The 25,942-nt window shown below is 38.6% G+C and overlaps 1 protein-coding gene across 1 annotated transcript in view; it reads left to right on the plus strand.

Annotated features, from left to right (window-relative positions):
• Window positions 1-25,942, plus strand: part of Oatp26F (Organic anion transporting polypeptide 26F) — a 96,913-nt gene that overhangs the window by 26,026 nt on the left and 44,945 nt on the right. Inside the window, exon 3 of the mRNA XM_074101991.1 lies at window positions 7,525-7,663. Within this exon, the coding sequence (XP_073958092.1) occupies window positions 7,525-7,663 (139 nt within the window). The remainder of the gene's footprint in view (window positions 1-7,524; window positions 7,664-25,942) is intronic.

Raw genomic sequence — 25,942 nt, forward strand, 5'->3', positions numbered from 1 at the left:
GTCTATGTGGTCCGGCCAGTATCGTCTCCGCAGGACGGAATTCTTCAACGGTACGCCATCGACTTGAAATTTGGTACGCAAGTCGTTTGGATAACAATGCAATACAGTCAACGAAATGTACAGACAGCGAAAAAAGCTTGTACAAAATATTTTTATTTTTTCAACAATAAATAGTAGATTGTACAACAAGAGCATAAAACGAGCTATTTTACGTTCATATAGCCACCCGAGCCGGAACGGTCAGGGTGGATAGACGCGTCGAGGAGAAAATGGGTTCAATGCTCGAGTTTTGAACTCTGCTTTTCACTTGAATTAAGAGGAAATGAAATAGAAACAGTGTAAACAATTGTTTACTTACTATGTGCCTTTTATTGTTCACGCATTACTATTATAATTATAAAGCTTTTAGTTTTATTGATCTATTTTGATTTTTTTTTCTCAGACGAAGATTTCACTTTATGCACTAGAGCATAAAAAGTCATTTTATGTCGCCTAGATCCAGCATAAACACGAACTTTACGAGCATGAAAAGAGAAAAACTTAAGTATTTTATTTATTTACTAAGTTGTAATAGTTTTCCTTTTAGATCAGAGTAGGTACTTGCACAAAGGACTGGCGATCGCTGCATTACCATTGTACCTTAGTATATAAGTATACCTATTAGGATTTATGCTTCGAGGTATAAAAGACCGGATGTCAGCTGTTGTGGGCCTTTGTACAAGATTAAAACGATCATTGAACGCGTGATGTATTTAATAGGAAGGAAGATTATATTGTGCCTACTTAGAAGTACTTAAGTAACAAGGCCGTCGAGATGTCAATCTAGTTACGCGATCATTGGTTTACGAGCATTGACAAAGTGTACAAATGAAGAATTTTGTGACGGTTAAAGTAGCGTTTCCACCAATGATGTGCGAGGATGTGTTGCGAGCAATGTTTTTTTTTTTTTTTTTTATGCTACTGGAAGGCAAACGAGCAAGTGGGTCTCCTGATGGTAAGAGGTCACCACCGCCCATAAACATCTGCAACACCAGGGGTATTGCAAACGCGTTGCCAACCTAGAGGCCTAAGATGGGATACCTCACGTGCCAGTAATTTCACCGGCTGTCTTACTCTCCACGCCGAAACACAACAATGCAAGCACTGCTGTTTCACGGCAGGATTAGCGAGCAAGATGGTGGTAGCAATCCGGGCGGACCTTGCACAAGGTCCTACCATCTGCAAAACACACACACCTGTGTTTTTCATTAACCAATAGAAACACTTCATTGACCTATCCTGCTCCGCTCAGCTGTTTCCACTAGATACATACTAAAAGAGAACAAGTAGGCTCACTACGAACAAAAGTAAATCGCGCGGCTTAAATGCGTGCGCGCCGGTTGACGCCGGTACGCACGCACCCGCCGCACGCACACACTGATAATTTAAGGAGGATTAATTAAGAATTAATCATTCTTTATCGGACTCAGATTCGTATGAAGTGTTACATTATTGTGGCAAGGGGTTTCGTCTCGATGTTTTAGAATGCATGGAGATAATTAGATACAACAGTATGGGGTCTATTATTAATGAGCAGGTAAATTTAGTTTCATCTCCCTTGCTACGGCTTGGATCTAATTTCAGCAATGGTAGTTAATAAAACATGCCTTGACAGTAAATAAATAAAAATCAAGGTAGTTTTGAAGGACGGTTAAAAAAAAATTTATTAATATTTTGTGGGTAGTTTTGTTTTGTTTTCATAAAACGTATGTGGGTACTTGGGGAGTTACAGTGACAAGTTAAAACGGTGGTTGTGGTTCGTTAGTCTAACAACTGGTAGCATGGTGTACGGTTGTGTCACTCTGAAGATGAGCTCTGGTTGAGTTCGAAACGCGTCAGTGTAGTGTGGTGGTGGTGATAGATGGGTTTGTGTGATTTGTGTGTGTTCTTACAGTGTGGAGGTGGAGGAACTGCATGAACACGCATATTTTGCATAAGCTTAGCTATCGTAAGGTCGCGGGTGAGCAAGGAAATTATTTTAGTTCATTGATATGGACCTCCGCAAAGTAACGCTTGATTCAATAAATGGATTAATTAAGGTTTTTTAGTCAAGGCTGCGCTGCCGGCGGTGCTGTACGGTTCGATTTTAGCTCGCTCGTCTTGCGCTCGCTTCGCGAGATGATCACCTCACTTACGTATTTTTTGTATTTGGTATAGTTGTAAATTAGTAGTATAAGTGTAGTGTGATAGTTTCGTGCAAGGACACATAAAAAAATAATAGATACCTAACTACCTATAAAAATATACTTATAGTATTATGTATAGGAAACATGAGTAGTATGTACACAGTCGCCATCACCACTTCGGCGAATTTATAAATAATATTTTTAAATTTAGTATACCTAATAATAATAATAATAGAGCGGCAAAGAATCTGGTTTCTCTAGACACAGATATTAAACAAGTTTAAGTTTACTTTCATACTAAAATTATTTGCCAGTAGGTAATTAATTAATCTAAAATAGACATCGACAACCCTAAGCGTCCGCGCCGGAGTCTCCTAAAGAGTCGGATGTGCATACTTGTGCTCTTTTACTATGCTAGAGATTTTGCTGTGAGAGGCGAGGTAATGAAGCGTTTCTATTGGTTAGTGAAAAAACAGATTCCTCCAATCAGATCCTCGCACATTGTTGGTGGACTTCACGATACTAACGCCATCTAAGGATATTTAGAAACCCTCATTGCTAGAATAGATATTAGGTAGTGCCACAAGGGTTGAAGTAAAAACACACAAAATCAGAATCAGAATCAGAATCGTTTATTTGCTAGAATACAGTATAAATGGTGTTACAGTACAGTCTTCTTGTCCATTGTATCCAGCCTGCATGCAGGCGTGCAAATTATTAACACATTAAATTTTAAAATTATAATAATTATCGTTAAAATATATTATTCGTTTATACAGGTCTAATGTCCACTAATAGTCGTTCACAAATGAAATACCCATGCCATAAACACATTAAGTCAAATAAAATTACCTAAAATAAACATCACCCGTTATTTGCCAAGTATTCTTTTACACTGTAAAAACATTTATCGATTAATTTAGACACAGCTATAGATGTAGTGAAAAAAGTTTTTACACAGGCCAAGTCAAAATCAATCTTATGCCAATGTCATAAAGGCTTTGACATGGAAAAGCTTTTCCTTTAACTGTACCTATACATGAAGTACTGATTGCATAAAAGGAGAATGAATGAAATTAATCAGTGAATGTCACCTGTCAACATCCCATTGTTATTACACATGTTCTTGTGTGTGTGATCTCAACTATAGTGACACTATCTATACTTTACTGTACTTCAAAAGGAAAAAACCGGCCAAGTGCGACTCGGACTCGCGCACGAAGGGTTCCGTACCGTCTATACAACATTCATTAGACATTAGCAAAAAACGGCAAAAATCACGTTTATTGTATGGGAGCCCTCTTAAATATTTATTTTATTCTGTTTTTAGTATTTGTTGTTATAGCGGCCACAGTTATACATAATCCGTGATAATTTCAACTGTCTATCACGGGTTATGAAATACGCCTGTGACGGACAGACGGACGGACAGCAAAGTCTTATTAATAGGGTTTCCGTGGTTTCCGCACTAGAAACCTATTAAATGGAAATTTATATGTTCTGTCCTTAGGCATCTGACCAAGGCAAGCGTCAAAATGACAAATAACCTCCCTCCTGTCTTCGTAATCGGCTAAAGACACCATAGCTCCACCATAGAGCTCCCATTGTCTAAGAGTTATTGCCTGGGCCAACAAGATAAGCCAAACATGTTACATTTCACTAATGTAATTAATTTGTACTGTTTGTGTGTTCAGTTGATTTATCGGCGCAGACTAACAGACATAGGAGTATAAATAAGCTTGGAATTAATTACTTATTCGATAAATATGGAAAAATACATTAGAAGGAGAAATAATAAAAAAACTTAAAATAGTATAAACCAATATGAAATGAGAGACAGATTGCGTCGTTGTTGATTTCGCCGACTAAAGAATTGAGATTTGAGATCTATGTAGGCGCCAAGTCATTTTGTTTGGGATATAATAATGCAAGTTTAAGGGGCTGTTTCACCATCCATTGATTAGTGTTAACTGGCGGTTAGGTGTGATGCCGTCTCTATTTGTTTTGTTCGAATAGACAGAGACGACATCACATTTAACCGTCGGTTAACGCTAATCAATGGATGGTGAGACTTCACTTTTTGCTCCAGGACACTACCGTACGTACCCAGATATGGAATTCATATTATGCATTTATTAATAATGTATCTACGTACTTAAAGAATAGAATTGTAATAAATTAGTTGGCGTGGTCTGGTGAATGTAAGATTTTTAATTCCCCCTCCTTTTTTTATGGTCCAAAAGGATAAAGGAGGGATGTACCTATATGATGAATAAATATACTAATTTTAGTACTTATTATATGTTTTAGAGTCTGAAAATTGTGTCGGTCATACTTGATTTTTTATTTTTAATGTATGGCCCGATGATTAAAAAGGAAGATCTGCACCGTTTGCAAGACCAACAATATGATTTCGTCACAAGAGCATTTTTTTTATTCTTTTTTTCGTGCTATCTTAACATTTTTTTCACTTTTTTTTCTTCACTTGGCTGCTTTTGAGACCTCTCTTGAAGGTATTAAATCTGTTCCTGAGTCACACTGATTAAGGAATCGGAAACTCCCACGTCGAGTCGCGTGCGCAGCGCGGGCGGGAAGATTGTCCGCATTAAATCATCATCAAAAACGTCCAATATCGGATCTGTAATGGTTCCGGTCCTATATTTTACGAGCTTTTATTGAGCTTAATACATTAACTATTGTTTATGCCACAAGGGTCCCAAGAATTGTTCTGTTTCCAAGTGAAAAAGATAAAATTTACAAAATAGTGTGTCTTAAGGGCGGTAAATAAGGAATTACGAACGAGAGTCTATTAGAAGCCCGAAGTCGAAGACAGGGCTTTAATGAGTCGATGTTCGTAATTCTAGTACCGCCCGTGCGACATACAATGTTTTTCATCACATTTGCGAGTAAAATTGTATATTTGTAAAAGAAAAACTAATATTTTATCAAAAATTGCCGATACCGCTGATTGCGCTCTTGGCAATCCGCAGCATGTGCATGGCGTGCGTGTGCAGCGCGCGCACGGAGCAGCAGCACGCCATGCAGTAACAAACTCATTTACCGACCTTGGGCTTCATGGCATGAAAATTAGTACGGGCAATGACTCATTTACCGACCACGGGTTTCATGACAAGCACATTAAGGTCGAGGGTTTTATTTGGGGGGTTGCAACCAAGGTAGCCTGCATAATACGACACTGTTTACGAGCAAGTGTGATGAAAACTATTTTGTTAGTCATTTAACAGAGCGATTTGGGTAGTGGCATCTGCATCGTCTTCAGCCGGAAGACGGTTGAACAAAGGCCTCCCCCTTAGAGCGCCACAATGAACGACAACTCGCCACTTGAATTTACCGGTTGCCCGAAACTCTCACGATGTCCTCAGTCCACCTAATGGGAGGCCTGCCAACGCTTCGTCTTCCGGTTAGTGGTCTTCACTCGAGGACTTTTCTCCTAACGGTTATCTATTCTTCGAGCTATGTGGCCCGCCCATTGCCACTTCAACTTGCATACTTTTACAGCTGTATCGATGACTTTAGTTAGTTTAGTTAGTGGCATCTTACGGTGGAAAATAAATTTAAAATATGTGTGTAACAACTAGCACCATTTATGAAGAAATTTTATAATATTAGGTACTTAAATTAAAACCTTCAATTGCTAAAAGTGGCTTCGAAGCGGTAACGTTTCGTGTGCTCTGCCTACCCCATTTGGGAAACAGGCGTGACGTGATGTTTGTGTGTGTGTGACAAAATGTGCGGTTTCACACAGACGCAAAATTGACTTTACGACGTTAAGCAACCACAAACCCTAACCCTAATGTATGATTGAATTGAAACAATATTATATACTATTTAAATATAAATTACCCCAAAAGTGGGTAAAGCCTGGCACCTCTGGGGAGATAATTCAAGGGTGCACCGACACACAAGCTCAGATAATGTCCGACACGTCATTCGGGTGCAACATCACAGAATGCATGGATCACTGCACCGCTTTGTCCGAGATACTGCCTGGACCTAAACAGGTACAGCTATTCAGCCATAAAATGTTCTGTAGGTATGTAAATGACCTGTATATATAACAAGGTAACAATCCTATAAATTTTATTTATATTGAAAAGAAAATAATACATATCATTATCAATTAATAAGTAACCTAACCATAAAAAACATTTTTAATACAAGCTTTTTTTGCTGACTGTACTTTTTGTTGACTGTACTTGCATTGTCACCCAAACTACATTTGCATACCAAATTTCAAGTCGATGCTATTAACGGTTGAAGAGTTCCGTCATACGGAGACGATCCTGGCTGGACTGACAGGATGTCATTACTAGATTATTGTATTGTCACGCGATTTACATAAGTATTTCAAATTTCAAGTCAGACTGGAAGTGGGTCAAATTTAACTTGCAAGATTTGATTACGTATAGACAGACAGACAGACAACGGGACAGGTGAAACTAAGTATGTAAAACTTGTAAAATAAAACTTATAGACAAATGAAAGTAATAATGAAAACTAAAACAAATGAATAATAGCACAACACAACACAATTTTGCCAGTTAAGATTGGTTTTTTGGAATCTTTTTGTATTTTTTATTTCAATTCCAAATTTTTACTTTTACGGTCATCCCGTAAAACCGAAATTGAAAATACAAACTGAAATATAGATGCACAGAAAAAACAGAAAAATAAGACCATCACAAAAAAGTTTGAGGGCTTACGGCATAGATGTCGCTAGCGTCGCTGCTTAAGTGACTAAGTAAGAAACACAAGCTGAGATATGAGATGCATAGGGAAATTCGTGTCGGTACCGTTGACCATCAGTGGTGTAGCGGTATAGCACGCGGTACGGATTACCGAGGACCTGGGTTCGATTCCCAGTGATGGTCTTATTTTTCTGTTTTTTCTGTGCATCTATATTTCAGTTTGTATTTTCAATTTTGCCAGTGTCTAGTAGTTTTTGCCGTTGTACGGTAAAAAAATTCTAGAAAACGAAATACGAGACGTAATGGTGGATGAACGATGACAGCGCGAAATCGACTTAATTATTTTACGTCGTATTAATGACATGTAAACTTTGGATATCTATACAGAGCTGTTGCAACTACTAGAAAAAGGATAGTTTCCTCTTTTTCCTAAAGATGCCATCGTACAATTTCAAGTTTTGGGGGGTTTCAGCAACTCTTTATTATATATTTTCATCTAAATGCGTCCGTACTCTGTACGACTGACAAACGTCACATCAGTATCTAGTGGTCACAACGCTCTACGTAGCCGATATTAGCCGAGTCTCTTTCTAAAAACTTTTCTTTGTACGTGAAACTGTATGAGCTTGAGACTTGTTTTTTTTTTCCAGCGTGAGCATGAACCCGAGACGGAGCAGCCGCCAGCCGAGCTGCGCTGCGGCTGGGGCTCCCTGCGCCCGCGCTGGCTGCAACGCTTCCGGACCGCCAAGTGGGCTCTCTTCTGGCTGTGCTGGGCGGGAGCTGTCCAGGGTGAGTGGCTGTTACACTGGTTTATTAACCCCTGACGCAATAACTTAACCTAACCACAAAAGGTTGAAAACCCCCCGACTTTGTTACTTCAAAGCTCAATGTCTAAGAACCATAGCTAGAAAACCTGCTTTCAAGTAAAAAACCGCATTCAAATCGGTTTTCGGGGGATCGGGGGTTTTCAGCTACGGTGCCACGGACAGACACACACACAGAGACACACATAGCGGTCAAACTTATTAACACCCCTCTTTTAGCGTCGGGGGTGTTATAAGTTCGACCGCTATGTGTGTCGGTCTGTCTGTGGCACCGTAGCTCTTAAACGGGTGGACCGCGATTTTAACGCTGTTTTTGTAAGATTGGTTTTTTGGAATCTTTTTGTATTTTTTATTTCAATTCCAAATTTTTACTTTTACGGTCATCCCGTAAAACCGAAATTGAAAATACAAACTGAAATACAGATTAAAAAACAGAAAAATAAGACCATCACTGGGAATCGAACCCAGGTCCTCGGTAATCCGTACCGCGTGCTATACCGCTACACCACTGATGGTACGGATTACCGAGGACCTGGGTTCGATTCCCAGTGATGGTCTTATTTTTCTGTTTTTTAATCTGTATTTCAGTTTGTATTTTCAATTTTGCTGTTTTTTTTACTTGAAAGCAGGTTTTCTAGCGAGGTTCTTACACAAGTTTAATCAAAATCGGTTCAACCGTTTTTTAAATATTGATCTTTTAGACATAGGCCTCCCTTTTAGACCTTCGTTAGGTACTTTGGCTGGAAATTCAGTTGTAATAATATTTAGGTACTAGCCTACACGGGCGTAGCCAGGTTTTAGTACATAAAATAATCTTTATACGTATATGAAAAATATTAATGAGATATGCCTTCACCCTTCTTATTGATAAACTGGCTTTTGGATAAAGTATTTTATGACTTAAAGGGGTAATATATGTAGAACTACCTAATTAGCCATTAAGTATTTAAATATACTGCTTTGACTTTATTGTTCAATTTATAATACATTCATTTTATTTATTTAAATTATATTCTTTTACATTAATTATGTTCTTAACAATAATATTGTACGCCCGAAACGGGTAACTGTTGAAGCTACCTTATATGTACTACCATCTTAAATAAGTGACACAGTTATACCATAAAAGTATCCTGATTCCGATTGTCAGTAATGTTATAGTACTTATAGGTAGGATTTGTAATGACAAATCCAACCCACTCGGCATCACATTTTACCGTCTGTAATATTTATATTAAGTATTATTTATGTATGTATGTAAACTCTTTATTGTACAAAAGAAAATTAACAAAATACAACTGACAAACTTTAAGATACTTGTACAAAGGCGGACTTATCCCTTTAAGGGATCTCTACCAGTCAACCTTTGAGTGGATGAGAGGAGAGGAGCAATACGTTAGGGTCCGACAAAGGGTGAGTTTAAGAGTTAAAATAATGGAAGCTACTATACAGTGCTTTAAACAATATAACACATAAACTACAATATAAATAAATAAACTACTATATATATGACCATAATACATATAATATATGTATAAGCATATTAAACAAAGGAATGTTCTCAAATATTTAAGGAGAAGGTGCAAGCCACATTCTTCTCAAGCCTACCCTAAAAGATCCCACGGTGGGGGATTGCCTGATGGAGGTCGGTAGCCGATTCCACAGCCTGGCAGATTGCACTGTAAAGGATTTATTTGTTTGATTCCCTCATCACATTGCAATCATCACATTGCAATCATCACGTGGCAATAAAGGTGGCTCGTGCCAGGCGATAGTTACGGTGTTACGACCCATTATAATCTACATGCCACACGCATAGCGGTTATTGTTATGCTCATAAAATATATTTCAATATTTAATCTCAGAAAGTCCCATCGAAATAAAGTTTTGAAACATAATAATAACAAAATGATCCAACGAACACACACACATACATACACACATTACATACATTTTCTTACATTTGAAATTTACCACGAGCTTTGCGGTGAAGGAAAACATCGTGAGGAAACCTGCACAAACCTGCGAAGCAATTCAATGGTGCGTGTGAAGTTCCCAATCCGCACTGGGCCCGCGTGGGAACTATGGCCCAAGCCCTCTTGTTCTGAGAGGAGGCCTGTGCCCAGCAGTGGGACGTACCTATATAGGCTGGGATGATGATGATGATGATGATGATCCAACGAACTGTAAATGAGGATTTTCACTTTAACAGTCCCCAGTTCGCTCGCGTCCCGGACAAACGTATTTCGTTCTAGTTTACAAGCAGCAGTACCTACCTACAAGATCAAAATGCAACTTTGCAACTACGTATAATGGGAGAAGTCATTACGATGCTTAACCTAATTAAGGTCCTCACTGAAAATCAGCGCCACGGCTTGCCGTGGCATTATGCTGAGTGGGGACCTGTTTAGCGTCATGTATGTCTTTATTTGTTCTATGTTTGTTCCTATGTTTGTTTTTTATGGCGTTAAATAAATGTATTTTCTTTCTTTCTTTCTAATTAGGTTTGGTTAAAATAAAATGTAACGGGAAAAAACAATAACGAATTTCCATTTCTCATACAAAACTTAAATTTAATGTGATTTTATTTTGTTACATTGAATATGAACGAAAACTAATTATAAGCATCAAAATAGCTGCTCCCATTATAGTAGCAAAGTTTTACTTTGTTTCAGTGTGTTGTTTGTAAATTTGAATGAAACTACTTTTGTATGAAAATCCGATCAGCGGCGAGCGTACTGGCTCACTCAACTCACTCACTCACTTTTTTTCAGAAATAGATAATTCTCGGTTCTTCTTTTTAGAATTACGAACACTACTGATTTTGATGAAGAAAAAACATATCCACATTTTCCATACAATTTTTATGGTGTCCATTTTGTGACGACACGTATATAAACTGTATGGAAAAAGTAAAAAAAACAATAATGTTAATGATTCCGAGTATGATGAACCGAAAGTTACTTAATTAAAAAAAAAACCGGCCAATAGCGTGTCGGACACGCCCGAAATAGGGTTCCGTAGCCATTACGAAAAAATTAAGTAATATTTTTCTAAGGATTTCGTATTTTATACGGAATCTTCCAAGGTTAGGTATATTTTATACCTTAGGCTGCTATTTACTCTTAAACTACTAATAATTCTCAAGCAAACATAGCCGTTATAGTTTTCCTTGAAAGTTTGATATACTTACTACCATCCTAAATTTTCAGATTTTCCACTCACTGGTTTAGATTTTAGAGGGGGGGGACGCGCGATTTTAATGAAAATTTGCACTAAGTTGAATATTTCGCAAACAAATCACTGAATCGACTTAGCAAACCCCTAATGGTTTAAAAAAACCTATCCAACGATTCCCCACACTATAGGGTTGGATGAGAAAAAAAAATCACCCCCACTTAATTTTTTTTTTAATTTTTTTATTTTTAAACCATTTTGTCGGCATAGTTTACCTATATATCCGTGCAAAGTTACAGCTTTCTAGCATTGATAGTCCCTGAGCAAAGCCGCGGACGGACAGACAGACATGGCGAAACTACAAGGTTTCCGTTTTTGCCATTTTGGCTCCGGAACCCTAAAAACTGGTTAAGGGTATAATGAAAAACTCCAAATGTGAAAATCGCTTATAAAATTACACCTTTACTTTATTTCGACCACAGATCAAACCAACAATAGCCAAAACACGTGTAAGCAAATTAAACAGCCCCTAACTGGCCCGAACAAATGGGTTAATTAAATCGAGTTAATTAGTTTAATAAAAACACCAGTAAGGCCTTCCGCGGAGTTAACTAGATTTACGGCGATTTGCTCACCAAATTAACTGTGGTACAACTAACAAGCGGTTAGCTGGAGACAAGGGCTAAATAAGGACATATTCTTAGGGCAGTTTGGACTGCTTTCCAACTGCATTTTAACTGCGGCTTCCGAATGCCCCTCCATTGGAATGTCAGCTATCGTCAGTTTGCGTGCAGTTTTCGCGGAGTTTTGTGAACTGAAAGAGAAAATGTAGGCAGTAAGCATTTGGCAGTTATGTTGAGTTGGAATGCAGTTTGTCTGCAATGAACAATGACAATTTGCTGGTATACAAAGACAAATTGTCTCACAAACACAATTAAATAACACAAGCAGAGGCATTTGTTTTCCATGCCCTTTAACTCCCATTTCATTCTTTGCTCACCCTAGTAGTAGTTTTGAGTAAAAGTTTTTTTACCCCCGACGCAAAAAGAGGGTGTTATAAGTTTGACCGCTATGTGTGTCTATGTGTCTGTATCTCTGTGTGTCTTAAACGGATGCGGTTTTTTATAATTGAAAGCAGGTTTCTAGCGATTGTTCTTAGACATGTTTTATCAAAATCGGTTCAGCCGTTTTTGAGATATTGAGCTTTGAAGTGATGTCATTGAAGGGGTTTTCCAACTTTTTTTGGTTAGGTTATAAAATTATGATTCGCGTTTATTTACAATAAATATATTAACATTTATTACGGGATGTAGACAGTGATTATCTTTAATGAGCTCCCGATATATCGACGCAGTTGCATGCAATATCACGTGCCAACCCGCGGTGATGATGCATGCAACTGCGTCGAAAAGGGAGCTTATAAAAGACTGTATAACGTTTCGTAAGAAATACATTATTATCTAGTGTTGAATATTTTTTTAGCGTCACTAAAAAGTACATACATACATACATAAAATCACGCCTTTTTCCCAACGGGATAGGCAGAGACTACATCCTTCCACTTGCTACCATCCTGGCATACAACTCTCGCTTCCTCTACATTCATCAATCTTTTCATGCATGCACGTCGGTTTAGAGTACTCCTGACCCGACCTTTCTTCAGAACGTCCCCGATTTGATCGTGGTACGTTCGTCTAGGCCTTCCTCTCCCAACGTTCCCGTTCACGCTCGTCACTAAAGTCATCGCCGCTAACCAAGTGTTTGTTACACTAGGCAACCCCGTATAGCACCTCAGACTGACGACACTTCAAGTTCAGTCTAGACGGAATACGTTTAGGTAGTGCCACCAGAGTTGAGGTCACGCACACAAGAACACGTCATGTAATGACAGCGGGATTTGACATCCACTCATTCATTTAATTCATTCTCCTTTTTAACCCCGACGCAAAAAGAGGGGTGTTATAAGTTTAACCGCTATGTGTGTATGTGTGTGTGACTGCTGTGTGTCTGTCTGTGGGACCGTAGCTCTTAAGCGGGTGAACCGATTTGAATACGGTTTTTTTTGTTTGGAAGTAGGTTTTCTAGCGATGGATTTTAGACATATTTTATCAAATCGGTTCAGCCGCTTTTGAGGTATTGAACTTTGAAGTGCCATGTCGGGGCTTTCCCACCTTTTTGTCGGTTAGGCTAGTATGCAATCAGTTCTTCATTTAGCTGTGTGTGTAATCATTGACGTCAACTCTCGTGGTCAACCTATACTTAGACGAAAGCTTTCCGCGCGCGCTTGTCCCTTGGCCCTTGAATAAAACTCTTGTTCAGCAGTTTGCTAAAAGCATAACATGATAAAGATTCAGTTGTTAAACATGGCAAGACATTTTACTGGCGCGAGAGCGTTAACCCGGTTTAAAAAATCTTACAATGTAGAATAACTTCTTGTATTCTTGTAGAATCAAAGTCAAAGTCAAATATTCAAGCGTTTTGAACGTGCGGTTAAACGTCATTTACCATTCCACGTTTATTAGCATAACGGAAGAACATCATCAAATACAAATTCAAATAATTTATTTAATAATAATAATAATAATAATAAACATCTTTATTGCCACAAACTTAACTTAGACATTACAATTAATTTGCGGTTAGAACAATGTGCTTAGTAAGGGCAATGGGTCCCAATCTCAGCATGTGCTGAGTTTATGTTACCCAGCGCTGGTTTTCAGACTGGTCCCTTCGAAGAGGGCCGGCCGCAGTAATTATTACAATACAATTATTCATACTTAATTAAAAACTACTCAGACTGTAACCAAGCAACATTGGCTGGCAGTAAATGTGAAAAAAGAGAAAACATAGGTTAAAATAGTTGGTGCCCTAGGACATGCATAGGTACAAATATAAACGTCTTGTAAGGTAGGTACATTCAGTCATCATCCCAGCCTATATACGTCCCACTGCTGGGCACAGGCCTCCTCTCAGAACAAGAGGGCTTGGGCTATAGTTCCCACGCGGGCCCAGTGCGGATTGGGAACTTCACACGCACCATTGAATTGCTTCACAGGTTTGTGCAGGTTTCCTCACGATGTTTTCCTTCACCGCAAAGCTCGCGGTAAATTTCAAATGTAATTCCGCACATGAATTTGGAAAAACTCAGAGGTGCGAGCCGGGGTTTGAACCCGCGACCCTCTGTTTGAGAGGCGATAGGTCAAACCACAAGGCCACCACGGCTTTTTCACGGGTTTAAAATAAAAAGGATAACGCCAAAAATATCCCGCAGACGTTCACTCGTTTAAAACAATTTTTAAAACCATAGGCACTTGTCTCACCGCCAGCGAGGAAACGATTGGCTATCAACTATTTTCTCGCTCAAGAAACGAACAAAAGATATAAGATCCTGTGTGAGTAAAAGAGACACATATATTAATAGTTGATCGCTGGCTGTTCACACTGTCGGCGAGAACTCGCTCTTACATCTTTTGTCGCAGCGACAAGAGCTATAAAACTCTCTGAGCTATAGATACTCGCTCAGCGATGTCAGCTTGGCGGCCGCCCCGCACGAGCGAGTCGAGTGGAACGAGTAATCGCCCGTCGCACGCGAACACTCGCTTACAGCCGAGCGACAAAACTACACTCGCTTCTCGCTGCTCGCCCACTCGTTTCTAGTTACTCGCTCTACTCGCTTCTTGCTCATCGTCGCCGGTGGGACAAGTGCCTAATAGGTAATTTATTAATGAGTTATTTTCAGTCTCATTAGCATTGACTATTCAATGGATATCCCCCATTTTGAAACCGGTATTTTTCCTCAAAAACGCAAGCTATATGAGCAACCGTTTCATTGTTTTAACCGGATCACGTGGAACTTTAATAACTACTCGAACAGCGGAAGTTTATTTTTAAACTGTTCCGACGGCAGCCTTCCGGATTGATAGGTTTGGATTGTCGGGATTTCAGCCAATTTAAAAATACAGGTTTTCAATTTGCCATTCAATTTCTAACCTATCTTATACTACCTAGTGGATCTGGGGGCTAATACGAATTTCGAAAATAGCGTCAGCGAGACGGGTAAGACACGAAGTTCGAAATTGCAGCCAGTGCAATTTCGGGCATCACGTCACATCACGTCTTGGGGGGCACCATAAACGGCACCAAAAAAAATTACTAACCCAAGGAAGGTAAGGCTGTTTGAAGATCGGGGCGTTTTAAATTGACTAGTTTAGAGCGTGACGTTCGGGCTCATAACTCTGCTTGCTCGCTACGTAATGATCTATTTCGTTGTAATAAATAAGTTAATTATTTTTCACTTCTCATGCTCTTAAAATATTACTTTTGTCTCTGCATATCGGGAGTAAAGCTCCTTTTTATTCTCTAGGGATTAAAGTATTTTTTTTTAATTTACGTTGGAAACCCCTTACAGCCAACACGGTGTTTGTGAATGGAGGATTTTTAGCCGTGGAAATTACCTCAAAATGACAACTGTGTAAAAATATTAGAAAAAAAAACACGATTTAATTTCGTGAAACACGATTAATGATTACGAATATGAATCTATTCAATTATATTAAGGATTAATTCATTTTATTAATAATAAATAAATAAATATAACGGGACAATTAACACCAATTAACCTAGTCCCAAAGTAAGCTTAGCAAAGCTTGTGTTGTGGGTACTAAGCCACGGATAAATATAATTATTTAGATAGATACATACTTAAATACATATTAAAGACCCAAGACCCGAGAACAAACATTCGTATTTTTCATACAAATATCTGCCCCGACACGGGAATCGAACCCGGGACCTAAAAACGTATGCTAGGCTAATGGACAGGCCATCTGTTCAAGCAAAAAAAAATGTTGCGCGGTTTTTTCTTGTCTTTTATTTTTTATGAAGTGACTTTTTAAAAGCTTGCATAGGTATTTAGTCAACAGTTTCAAAAATGGAAAACTATTTTAAAACTAATTGGACTATGCATAATAAATGACGACCATGACGACCATGACGACCAGATGGCCTAGTGGTTAGAGAACCTGACTACGAAGCTTGGCTACGGCATTTTGAAAAAGTTTCAAAGATTGATTCCTTTCTACCTTGGTCACGCACGATATAATTTGAGAACAACTATATTTCTGTCCGTTTCAGAGCTACGATGCCACAGACAGACAGAGAGACATTGGCGTGAAACTTGTAACACCCCTCTTTTTGCGGCGGTGGTTAAAAATGCATTTGGATGACAACCTGTCCAGGGCTAGATGTAAAAGTCCCGAGAAAGGACACAGTAAATTAGGTAGCGCTATTGCGATATATGAATTTGTCCAGTCAATATAGTTTTGTTTATGTAGATTAATAGGTATGTTCTAGATAATTCTAATTCCGATATTACATAAAATTACAGTAAATAGTGTACGTAATAGATTTCAAATGAGAAAACAATTTTAAAACACTTAAAACGAAACGAAGTATTACTGGTCAATGTACCGTGAACTTCCGGTCAACTGACTATCAAATAAAGAGATGACATTGAATGATTTGCACTTCCGATTTCTGTGTCCAATTTTTGATTTATATTGCCTGTGAAAATCAAAACTTATTTTGGGCAACATGGCCCGTAAAAAATATCTTACAGACTAACGCAAATGTAATCTATAACAAATACTGATCAAAAGGAATCAAACACGACATATCTGCTATTATTTTTTTCAAGAGTATACTGGTGTGCTGGATATCCTGGCTGCAGCATCAGCTCGTCGTGTTGCCACCACTGCATTGTATTTAGAATCAATTACGAGTACTGATCTAAACGAATCCAAACACGACATATGTGCTATTATTTTTTATAGAGTGTAATAGTGTGCTGGATATCCTGGCTGCAGCATCAGGCCGAGAATTCCATAATCTTGCATAGTTCTATAGTATACATGCGTGTTCCAAACTTTAGGTCCCAAATATGTTTGAAAGTAAAGTAAATATCCATTATGCGTCTAAGATTCCTACAGCAGCGAACAAAAGAGCCGATGATCTTAAAACGGCTGAACCGATTTTCATAAAATATGTGTAAGAACCATCGCTAGAAAACCGCATTCAAATCGGTCCACCCGTTTAAGAGCTACGATACCAAAGACAGACATACAGACACATACAAACATAGCGGTCAAACTTATAACACCCCTCTTTTTGCGTCGAGGGTTAATTAAAAAAAAGGAAATAATAAAAAATATATTAGTACGTCGTGTCTATAAAACTATATTAGTGACTATGTATTATAAATAAGTAAAAATGTCCTTGTCTTATTTTTAACCCATTCAAATTATTTTCATTTCTTAAAATGTTATTAAATTTTCTTTACACACATTGCAAACGAGCCGGAGACCATTTTCAGATTCACACTTTACAATCTAAGCTGGTATATGTTACATTATTGCAATAAAATAATAAGACAAAAGCACGAGCGGTCTCCATCCTCGTAAAACGTGCGTGCCACCGCATAACAAGACAAAAAACGTGACTAAAAATAAATAAGACACTAACGTCCGTGGCTGCAGATATAACCCAATTTCGTTACTGATTACAATAAGTTACTGTGAAAATCTTGTGGAACGCGAAACAATAAGTAGGAACGCAGTGTTATAAAATATATAAAAAAAACAGAATTGAATATACTTGATTTTATGTCTTCGATTTTTGTCATGTATTTTTTTTTTTTTTTTATGGTATAGGGGGCAAACGAGCAGGCGGATCGCCTGATGGTAAGCGATTACCGTCGCCCATGGACACCTGCAACACCAGAAGAGTCACAAGTGCGTTGCCGGCCTTTAAGGTAGGAGTACGCTCTTTTCTTGAAAACTTGAAGGTCATAGCGGTCCGGGAATACCGCAGGCGATAGCTCATTCCAGAGTTTTGCTGTGCGAGGCAGGAAATTTCTGGAAAAACGCACAGTAGAGGACCGCCAACCATCTAAATGGTGAGGATGGAAGTGTTGTCGCGTAGGTCGGGTAGGTAGGGTGTATAGTTCAGGGCGAGTACCTACTGCCTTTTCGCAACGTAACGTTTGGCAACCTGTTTCATTTCGCATACTCTTTAGATTTCAGGAATTATTTCAGGGCCATCGTGTAGAACCCTTTAGGTTAGGTTAGGTTGGTTTTATAAAAATCCTGAAATATTTACAGTTTCAGAAATATTAAACAGTTGGGAAATGAAAAGTTGCGAAATGAAACAGGTTGCCAAACGTTATTTTAATGAAAATTTGCACTTTAAAGTCTAATATTTCGCAAACAAATCACTAAATCGAAAAATCGTCTTAGCAAACCCCTAATGGTTTTAAAACTATAACTATCCAACAATACCCCACACTATAGGGTTGAATGAAAAAAAAAAACACCCCCATTTTACGTCTATGGAAGGTACCCCAAAAAAAAACTTTTTTAAATTTTTATTGTACTATTTTCTGCAAAGATTACATATATGTTCGTGCAAAATAACAGCTTTCTAGCATTTACAGTCCCTGAGCAAAGCCGCGGACGGACAGACAGAAATACAGTCCGACAGACATGGCGAAACTATCAGGGTTCCTTTTTTGCCATTTTGGCTCCGGAACCCTAAAACCGGCAGACCCTCTTCTTGCGATAGGGTTCTGCCGAGTGTCACATACGAACTTGTAAAAGTATAGTGATGTCGACTTCAAAATAGGAGAAAGATTCTCAGTTCGTCCACTTTTATTCACGTCATTAACACCCCAGATCAACTTTTAACAAACAGCATGGCCGAGGTAACCCAGCAACGCCTCGTTATTACTTCACCTGCCCGTCCGTGTAAAAGTTGTTATACTTTTACGCATCACTGATTATTCTTATTTTCAATTGTGAAATTAGCCTTTATCTGAGGCAGTGCTGGTCTCTTTCTGGTTTTTCTGTGCATCCATGTCTCAGTTTGTATATTCGATATGGTTTCACGGGATACCCGTAAAAGTAACATGGAGTTGAAATAAAAAATACAAAAAGACTCCCAAAAACCAATCATAATTTATTTGAGGCGTTGTGTCTCGTATAAAACTTTATATTTTTTTTAAATAAAACGTCCTTTTGTGACTCTAACACATTTACATATTTTTTCTACGCAACTGCGTCACTTTTGTCTCTTGAGTCACGAGACAGAATTACAACACTTGAAAGAAAATTTAACATTATTTATTATTCCAAATTAGACTTCGACGATCTGTAATTTTATCCTATATTGAATTATTGCCTATTAACTAAATAACCTTTTACAAATGTAATACATTATTTTATAAGTAAGTACTAAATATTTCTATTGTGAAAAAGACATCTTACAATAGTTATTTGTGTCACAAGGGAGCAAAATGGTGTATTTACGGCGAGGGCGTACATTGAATCCAGAATGTAGCGAAGGTTTCTACAGTAGAATCCTGAGCGTAGCGAGGGATTCTAAAGTAGAATCCTGAGCGTAATGAGGGATTCAAGTGTTAGCGCCCAAGATAAAAATAATTTTGCTCCTGAGTGGCTCATATAACTTTTCACACCGAGCATTAAGAAACTTAAACAAAAAAAAACTAAATATTATTACAGAACAACCAGCATAGAAAATGGCGGGGCTTTACAATAATCAACTTCAAAAAATTGCGTTTGCAATAGAACACTTAGAAAAGCCTTGAACAGAAAAGTTGCACTTTGCTCCCTCTCATCAGGGAGGAAAAGTTACTTTTCTGAAGGAGAGGTGTGAAAAGAATATACCTACAGTTTAATTAAGAAAAATATTTTCATTTATTCCCGCTGCTGCGACATTTATGGCCATTATTCCCCGTCCTTATAATAAAAGAGCGCAACCCGCTAAGCTCGTGATAAGTCCACAGGAATCCAAACGAATGTGCGGTCTTACCGGGATCGCGGCAAATCCCGGAACGGGACACGGACCAATGGAATGTCGGGATTTTTTTCCTGTCCCGTATTTGTTACCGTTAGTACTTAGTAAGCTTGTTGTAAATAGCTAAACAATACCGTGCCCGGTGTTGTAATAAGACGGGCCCTTTGCTTTCCGTGGGTGTCGTAAAAAGCGTGGTCTCTTAGTAGAGACCTGAGGGTCTATTGCGTAACGCTTCTGACAGTCGCGGTCACAATCATATTTTAATGACAGTTTTTATATTCAAGAACTGTGATTGCGATTGTCAGAAACTTTACTTAATAGACCCTCTGAGGCCGTATTGTCTAACGCACTGATGTTGGCGATCGCATTTATCGTCTCTTTCTCACCTTGTCTTATACCGTGTGGAAGAAATGGTAAAAACGATTGTGATTCCAAGTGTTTTAACAATAAGGCCTCGGATTTGTGAGTGTGCGGCGAAATATCGCTAGATGGCGTTAGTAATAGTTAGTAATAGTTAGTATCGTTCATTTAGATATTTATCCAATCACAAACGTGACAGAAATGTCAAACGAACTCGCGACACTAACGCCATCTAGCGATACTTCGCCAGTCGAAAAACCCTAATTGCGAACTCCAGACTCAAGCTCTGCGGCGTGGAATTAAACTACAGTGGGATAGAAAGAAAGAAAGAAAGAAAGAAAAGTTTATTTTGGCTCCAAAAAAGTGCCACCTAAAACTAAGACTAGAACTAGCACTAAAACTATGTTACTTGGTGACACGGCAGGATACCAAAAAGGGTCTACTCAGCATGTGTTGCCGCACATTATGTGCAGTAACGCTGGTTTTCTGTGGAGCCCAAACGTTAAATAAACATGTATGCATGAGCCAGTTCCTTTGCCCCAGTCAGACGGAGAAAAAAATAAAAATAAAAAAATTAAAACCATAGACAAAGGGAGAAGTGACGTGGTGGGTGGATAGAGATACAATTAGAAGACGATAATGATAAAAAGAGTAAAACTACATAAAACAAAACCAAATTAAAAATTGCTCATAATCCATTTAATCTGGAGTGAATGAGAAAGCACGTTTATTCTATAGGTCCTCCCTTTTCTTCCCGTGCAAAACTTGGGTCGTACAGTCAGCGTGACGAAGCCAAAGCGATAGATTAATCACCAGCTTATTGCGCTTAGTAAATCACTGCCCTTATTAATTTACGTGTCTTATTAGAACGTAGTGGGGGTACACCCAGAGGAAAATATTTCTATGATTTTTTTTATATTTTTTTAATCTGCGAATAAAAGCAAAGTTGCAAGTTAAAACATTGGGCGTTTTTATATTTACACATTGGAAGTGTTGCTTAAAATGTATGCTGAGGGGCTGTTTCACCATCCATTGATTAGTGTTAACTGGCGGTTAGGTGTGCTGCCGTCTCTATTTGTTTTGTTCGAATAGACGGAGACGGCATCACATTTAACCGTCGGTTAACGCTAATCAATGGATGGTGAAACAGCCCCTTAGTGTGCTTATTTGAGTAAGTATTATAATGTATAAAATCAAAATCCATAAGTTTACAATGTATACGTTTCTAAATATAATAAAATCTAAACATATAATAGGTAGTTAAAAGAAATAACAATCCAGAATCATAAAGAACGTTTTAATAAAGGTCGAAATACATATAAAGCAGGGTTTCTTAAAGTGGGGTCCACGGACCCCTTAGGGGTCCGTAGCATGCGTGTCAGGGGTCCCACATTAGGTCAGTCCATAGAGTATGTATAAAGGGTTACTAGGAAATTTCCAGAGAAAAATTTTGACAGGGGGTCCGTGGTTTTTTTTTTTATTCGACTGGATGCCAAACGAGCAAGTGGGTCTCCTGATGGTAAGAGATCACCACCGGCCATAAACATTGTTGAATTGTTTACATTGTGAAAGTGGTCCGTGTCTGCAAAAAGTTTCAGAAACCCTGCACTAAAGTTAGTTGACGTCCGTGACAGGGGTTGTGTCAAAGTAATATTGATGATTGATGCGCCGCGCGTTTTGTTCCAAACAGCCAGTCTAGTGCCGTAAGGTACATAGATGTCAATGCTCACTAGTAAAATTCGACGACCACGACCACTCTGACGAAATTGTAGCTACTTAGAAGAAGAGGTATCACTTTTGAACATGAAACTACCGTGAGATTCACTCATATTAAATATAATGACCCGGATAACTCACGTCTTAAATCGAGTTTAGCTCGACATGTTTCGGGCTAATCCGTAGCCCTTCGTCTTCGGAGCAACGCGACTCAGCGGCTGCTGCAACACGAGTGCGCGTGTTGCAGCAGCCGCTGAGTCGCGTTGCTCCGAAGACGAAGGGCTACGGATTAGCCCGAAACATGTCGAGCTAAACTCGATTTAAGACGTGAGTTATCCGGGTCATTATATTTAATATAAGAGGTATCACTACTAATTTATCCCCAGTGTGTCTCAAACTTTACGCTCCCCGCGTGACGCAGCATGCGGTGGCCTCATAACAGGAATCTGCTCCCGCCATTTGCAAAATTGATATTGTTTAGCCCATGAATAGTCTTTGTTTTGTTCCCACCACGTGCCTAAAGCACAGACGGGAAGAAAAATCGCGCAAGTTACATTGCGGGGTTACAGTGGTAATAAATTGTGGGAAGTCCATTGACTAACGCTGTGGAGCAACACTAGCGAAATTTTCGTGTTATAGTTGCGAGAAAAATTAGGATCGAACGGTGCATTGCAACAAAAAGATGGGAAACCGAGGCGGTACGGTACTCTACTGTTGTTCTTCTCGTATGCTGTCGGAAAACTTGTGTTCTTTGATTGTGTAAGTAGGCATGTAGCTTAGCTATGCGTATATAATATTTTAAATAGTTACTTAACAAAATAAGGGCCACTTTGGTTTCATCGGTAATACGAAAATAAAAACAAATGTTTATGGAACCTAAACACATTAAATTCAATAAAGAGTGTTTGCAAAAACGGATTATTTATTTATCGTATGACGATTTACACACTGGTCAACACATTTAGCGTATTGTATTTTTTTAATTTTATTTATTCGACTGGATGGCAAACGAGCAGGTGGGTCTCCTGAATATATTCAAAAGAGCAATTATTGTATGTTTATTTATACACATCGCTGGTCGCGCAGACGACTCTAACGACTTTACAATTTCGGTGGCAAAAAATCGCGTGTTTGATTTGTAGCTTTTTTCTGAAGCCCACAGAATAAAACCGCTAATTTTGACAACACTGTTATCAAAGAGGTAATTTTTGTTAGATACCTAGATATGTTTATTTATTATATATTAGATGACAATACCAATACTATTACAATCAACGTAAAAGCTCGTATAAAAATAAATTTTAACATTAACTTACTTTTTCTTAAACTTTATGTTATACTAGCTTTTGCCGTAGAATTCCTTTATCGCTATACAATTTTCCGGAATAAAAACTATCCAGGGACTCAAACTATCTGTATACCGAATTTTATCTAAATTGGTCCAGTGTTTTTGACGTGAATAGGTAACAAACAGATGTAAAAACTTTCACGTTTCTAATATTGGTGGGATTTTAATTAAACTGCATTTGACCTGCATTTTACTGCACTCATTGAAACTCATTTTCTTCTCATTACAAAAATTCAAATTCAAAATTCAAATGATTTATTCAGTAAATAGGCCGCAATGGGCACTTTTACACGTCATTTTTTATACTACCAGCGCTTTCGGAAAGACCATCATTGCCAAGAAGAATGCGCCGCAAGAAACTTGGCAGAAAGTCATTCCTTCAGAACCAATCCTTCCGAAAATCATTATAAAGACGTCAAAACCGGTCAAGCGAACAATATACCAACAATTCCAACAAAAACTTCGTTAAAATGTAAATCAGTTAATTAATGATACACTGGCACACAATGGCGTGAGAGGGTGGGAAGACAATGCCTTTCACTATAGTTGGCTATTGAAAGGATCTAAGAGGTTAGGGAGATGGGTTTCCCTGGGACTTAGGCTGCGGCGTGCACGCCAGCGGGTAGCTGGGAGGGCAGCGGAGCGGCGAGCGTGTTGTCTGTTCATTGCGCGGTGGAGACGCTCGCCGGTCAGTGGTCACCTGGCAATACGCAATGAATAAACCGGCCAAAGCGTGTCGGACACGCCCGAAATAGGGTTCCGTAGCCATTACGAAAAAATTAAGTCATATTTTTCCAAGGATTTCGTATTTTGTACGGAATATTCCAAGTTTAGGTATATTTTACTAATAATTCTCAAGCAAACTTAGCCGTTATAGTTTTCCTTGAAAGTTTGATATACCTACTTACTACCATTCTGAATTTTTTCAAATTTTTCCACCCACCGGTTTAGATTTTAGAGGGGACGCTCGATTTTAATGAAAATTTGCACTTTAAAGTTGATTATTTTGCAAACAAATCACTGAATCGAAAAATCATTTTAGCAACCCCCTAATGATAACTATCTAACGATACCCCACTTTATAGGGTTGGATGAGAAAAAAAATCACCTCCACTTTACGTCTATAAATATATTTTTTTGAATTTTTTATTGTACCGTTTTGTCGGCATAGTTTACATATATATCCGTGCAAAATTACAGCTTTCTAGCACTGATAGTCCCTGAGCAAAGCCGCGGACGGACAGACAGACAGACGGACTTGACGACACTATAAGGGTTCCGTTTTTGCCATTTTGGCTCCGGAACCCTAAAAACCGGTCCATTTAGTGTCGGACCACGCTTAGTGTAGGATTCCATACTAGGGTCATGTCATAATTCGAGCATTTGAACCACCTCACTTTCGTGTTTTTTTTTAATGAATGGGCTGTAGAATTCGTTGAGATTTTCAATTATTTTTAGACGTACATGTGCATGCATGCGCGTGTTGCAGAAGCCGCCGAGTCGCGTTGCTCCCAGAAGAAGGGTTACGGATTAGCCCGAAACATGTCGAGCTATACTCGGTTTCAGATGTGAGTTAACCGTTGTGTTATCATTTAAAATGAGGGAGTCTCACGGTAGTTTATTGTCAAAATTTTTTAGTCGTCCTGTACTTCTACTAGATAACCTTAGTAAGTCAACAAAAATGTGCCCACGAAAATCATACGGAATACAGAATCGAATAATGACCCACTAATATGCGGTAAATATACACAGTCCACGTTTTGGATGACTATTAATCAAGATTGGTTTTTGGAGTCTTTTTGTTTTTCTTATTTCAACTCCAAATTTTGTTACTTTTACGGTCATCCCGTAAAACCCATATCGAAAATACAAACTGAAACATATAGATGCACAGACAAACCAGAAAAATATACCAGCGCTGGGAATCGAACCCAGGTCCTCGGCATTCCCTGCCACGTGCTATACCGCTACACCACCACTGGACAGGGGTACAGCTTGTTTGTTTCTTATTTAGTCGCTGCTTAAGTGACTTAAAAAGCGACTAAATAAGAAACAAACAAGCTGTACCCTGTCCAGTGGTGGTGTAGCGGTATAGCACGTGGCACGGAATGCCGAGGACCCGAGGACCTGGTTCGATTCCCAGCGCTTGTCTATTCTTTTGGTTTTTCTGTGCATCTAACTAACTATGTGCTATTTAACATTAGTTTGTATTTTCGATATGACTATTAATCGTTAATGAGGGCTATCGTTTTTTGTCTCACTAGATGGCGCACTGTTGCGTGAGGTTTTTAAGTATGGCTTTCAAAGTCTGTTATTACGGACGTGAAAACAAAGTTTAGATTAAAATCATATTTAATACACTTTAAAACCGTACCATAAAAATATCGAGCATGCCACAGTGTTGCATAGTCCCCGTTTTGTTCGAAAAAAAGGGAGGACAAAGGTTTCCGAATGCCAAAACTGTCTCAAAACACAGACATTCATTGCCCCGAAACGCATATTTGCCATAATTAATTTCAGATATTGCAAAATATTCACAAAATTATTCTAATTATAAATAAACCCGCGTAGCTCACCCAAAAACTATGAGATTTGGCATTTCGGAGACCTCACGCTACACTAGCGCCTCTAGTGGCGAATTCATACGCGATAGCCCTCATTGCTGGTAAAATACGAATATTGATACAAATGACCAATCTGCAGCGTATATTTTTTTATATTCACAATGCAAATAGTGAACAGACGTCGGTTTTAGTGCTATGAAGCGACATTGCA

This window comes from Choristoneura fumiferana, chromosome 18 (genome assembly GCF_025370935.1).
Source record: "Choristoneura fumiferana chromosome 18, NRCan_CFum_1, whole genome shotgun sequence".
NCBI lineage: Eukaryota > Metazoa > Arthropoda > Insecta > Lepidoptera > Tortricidae > Choristoneura > Choristoneura fumiferana.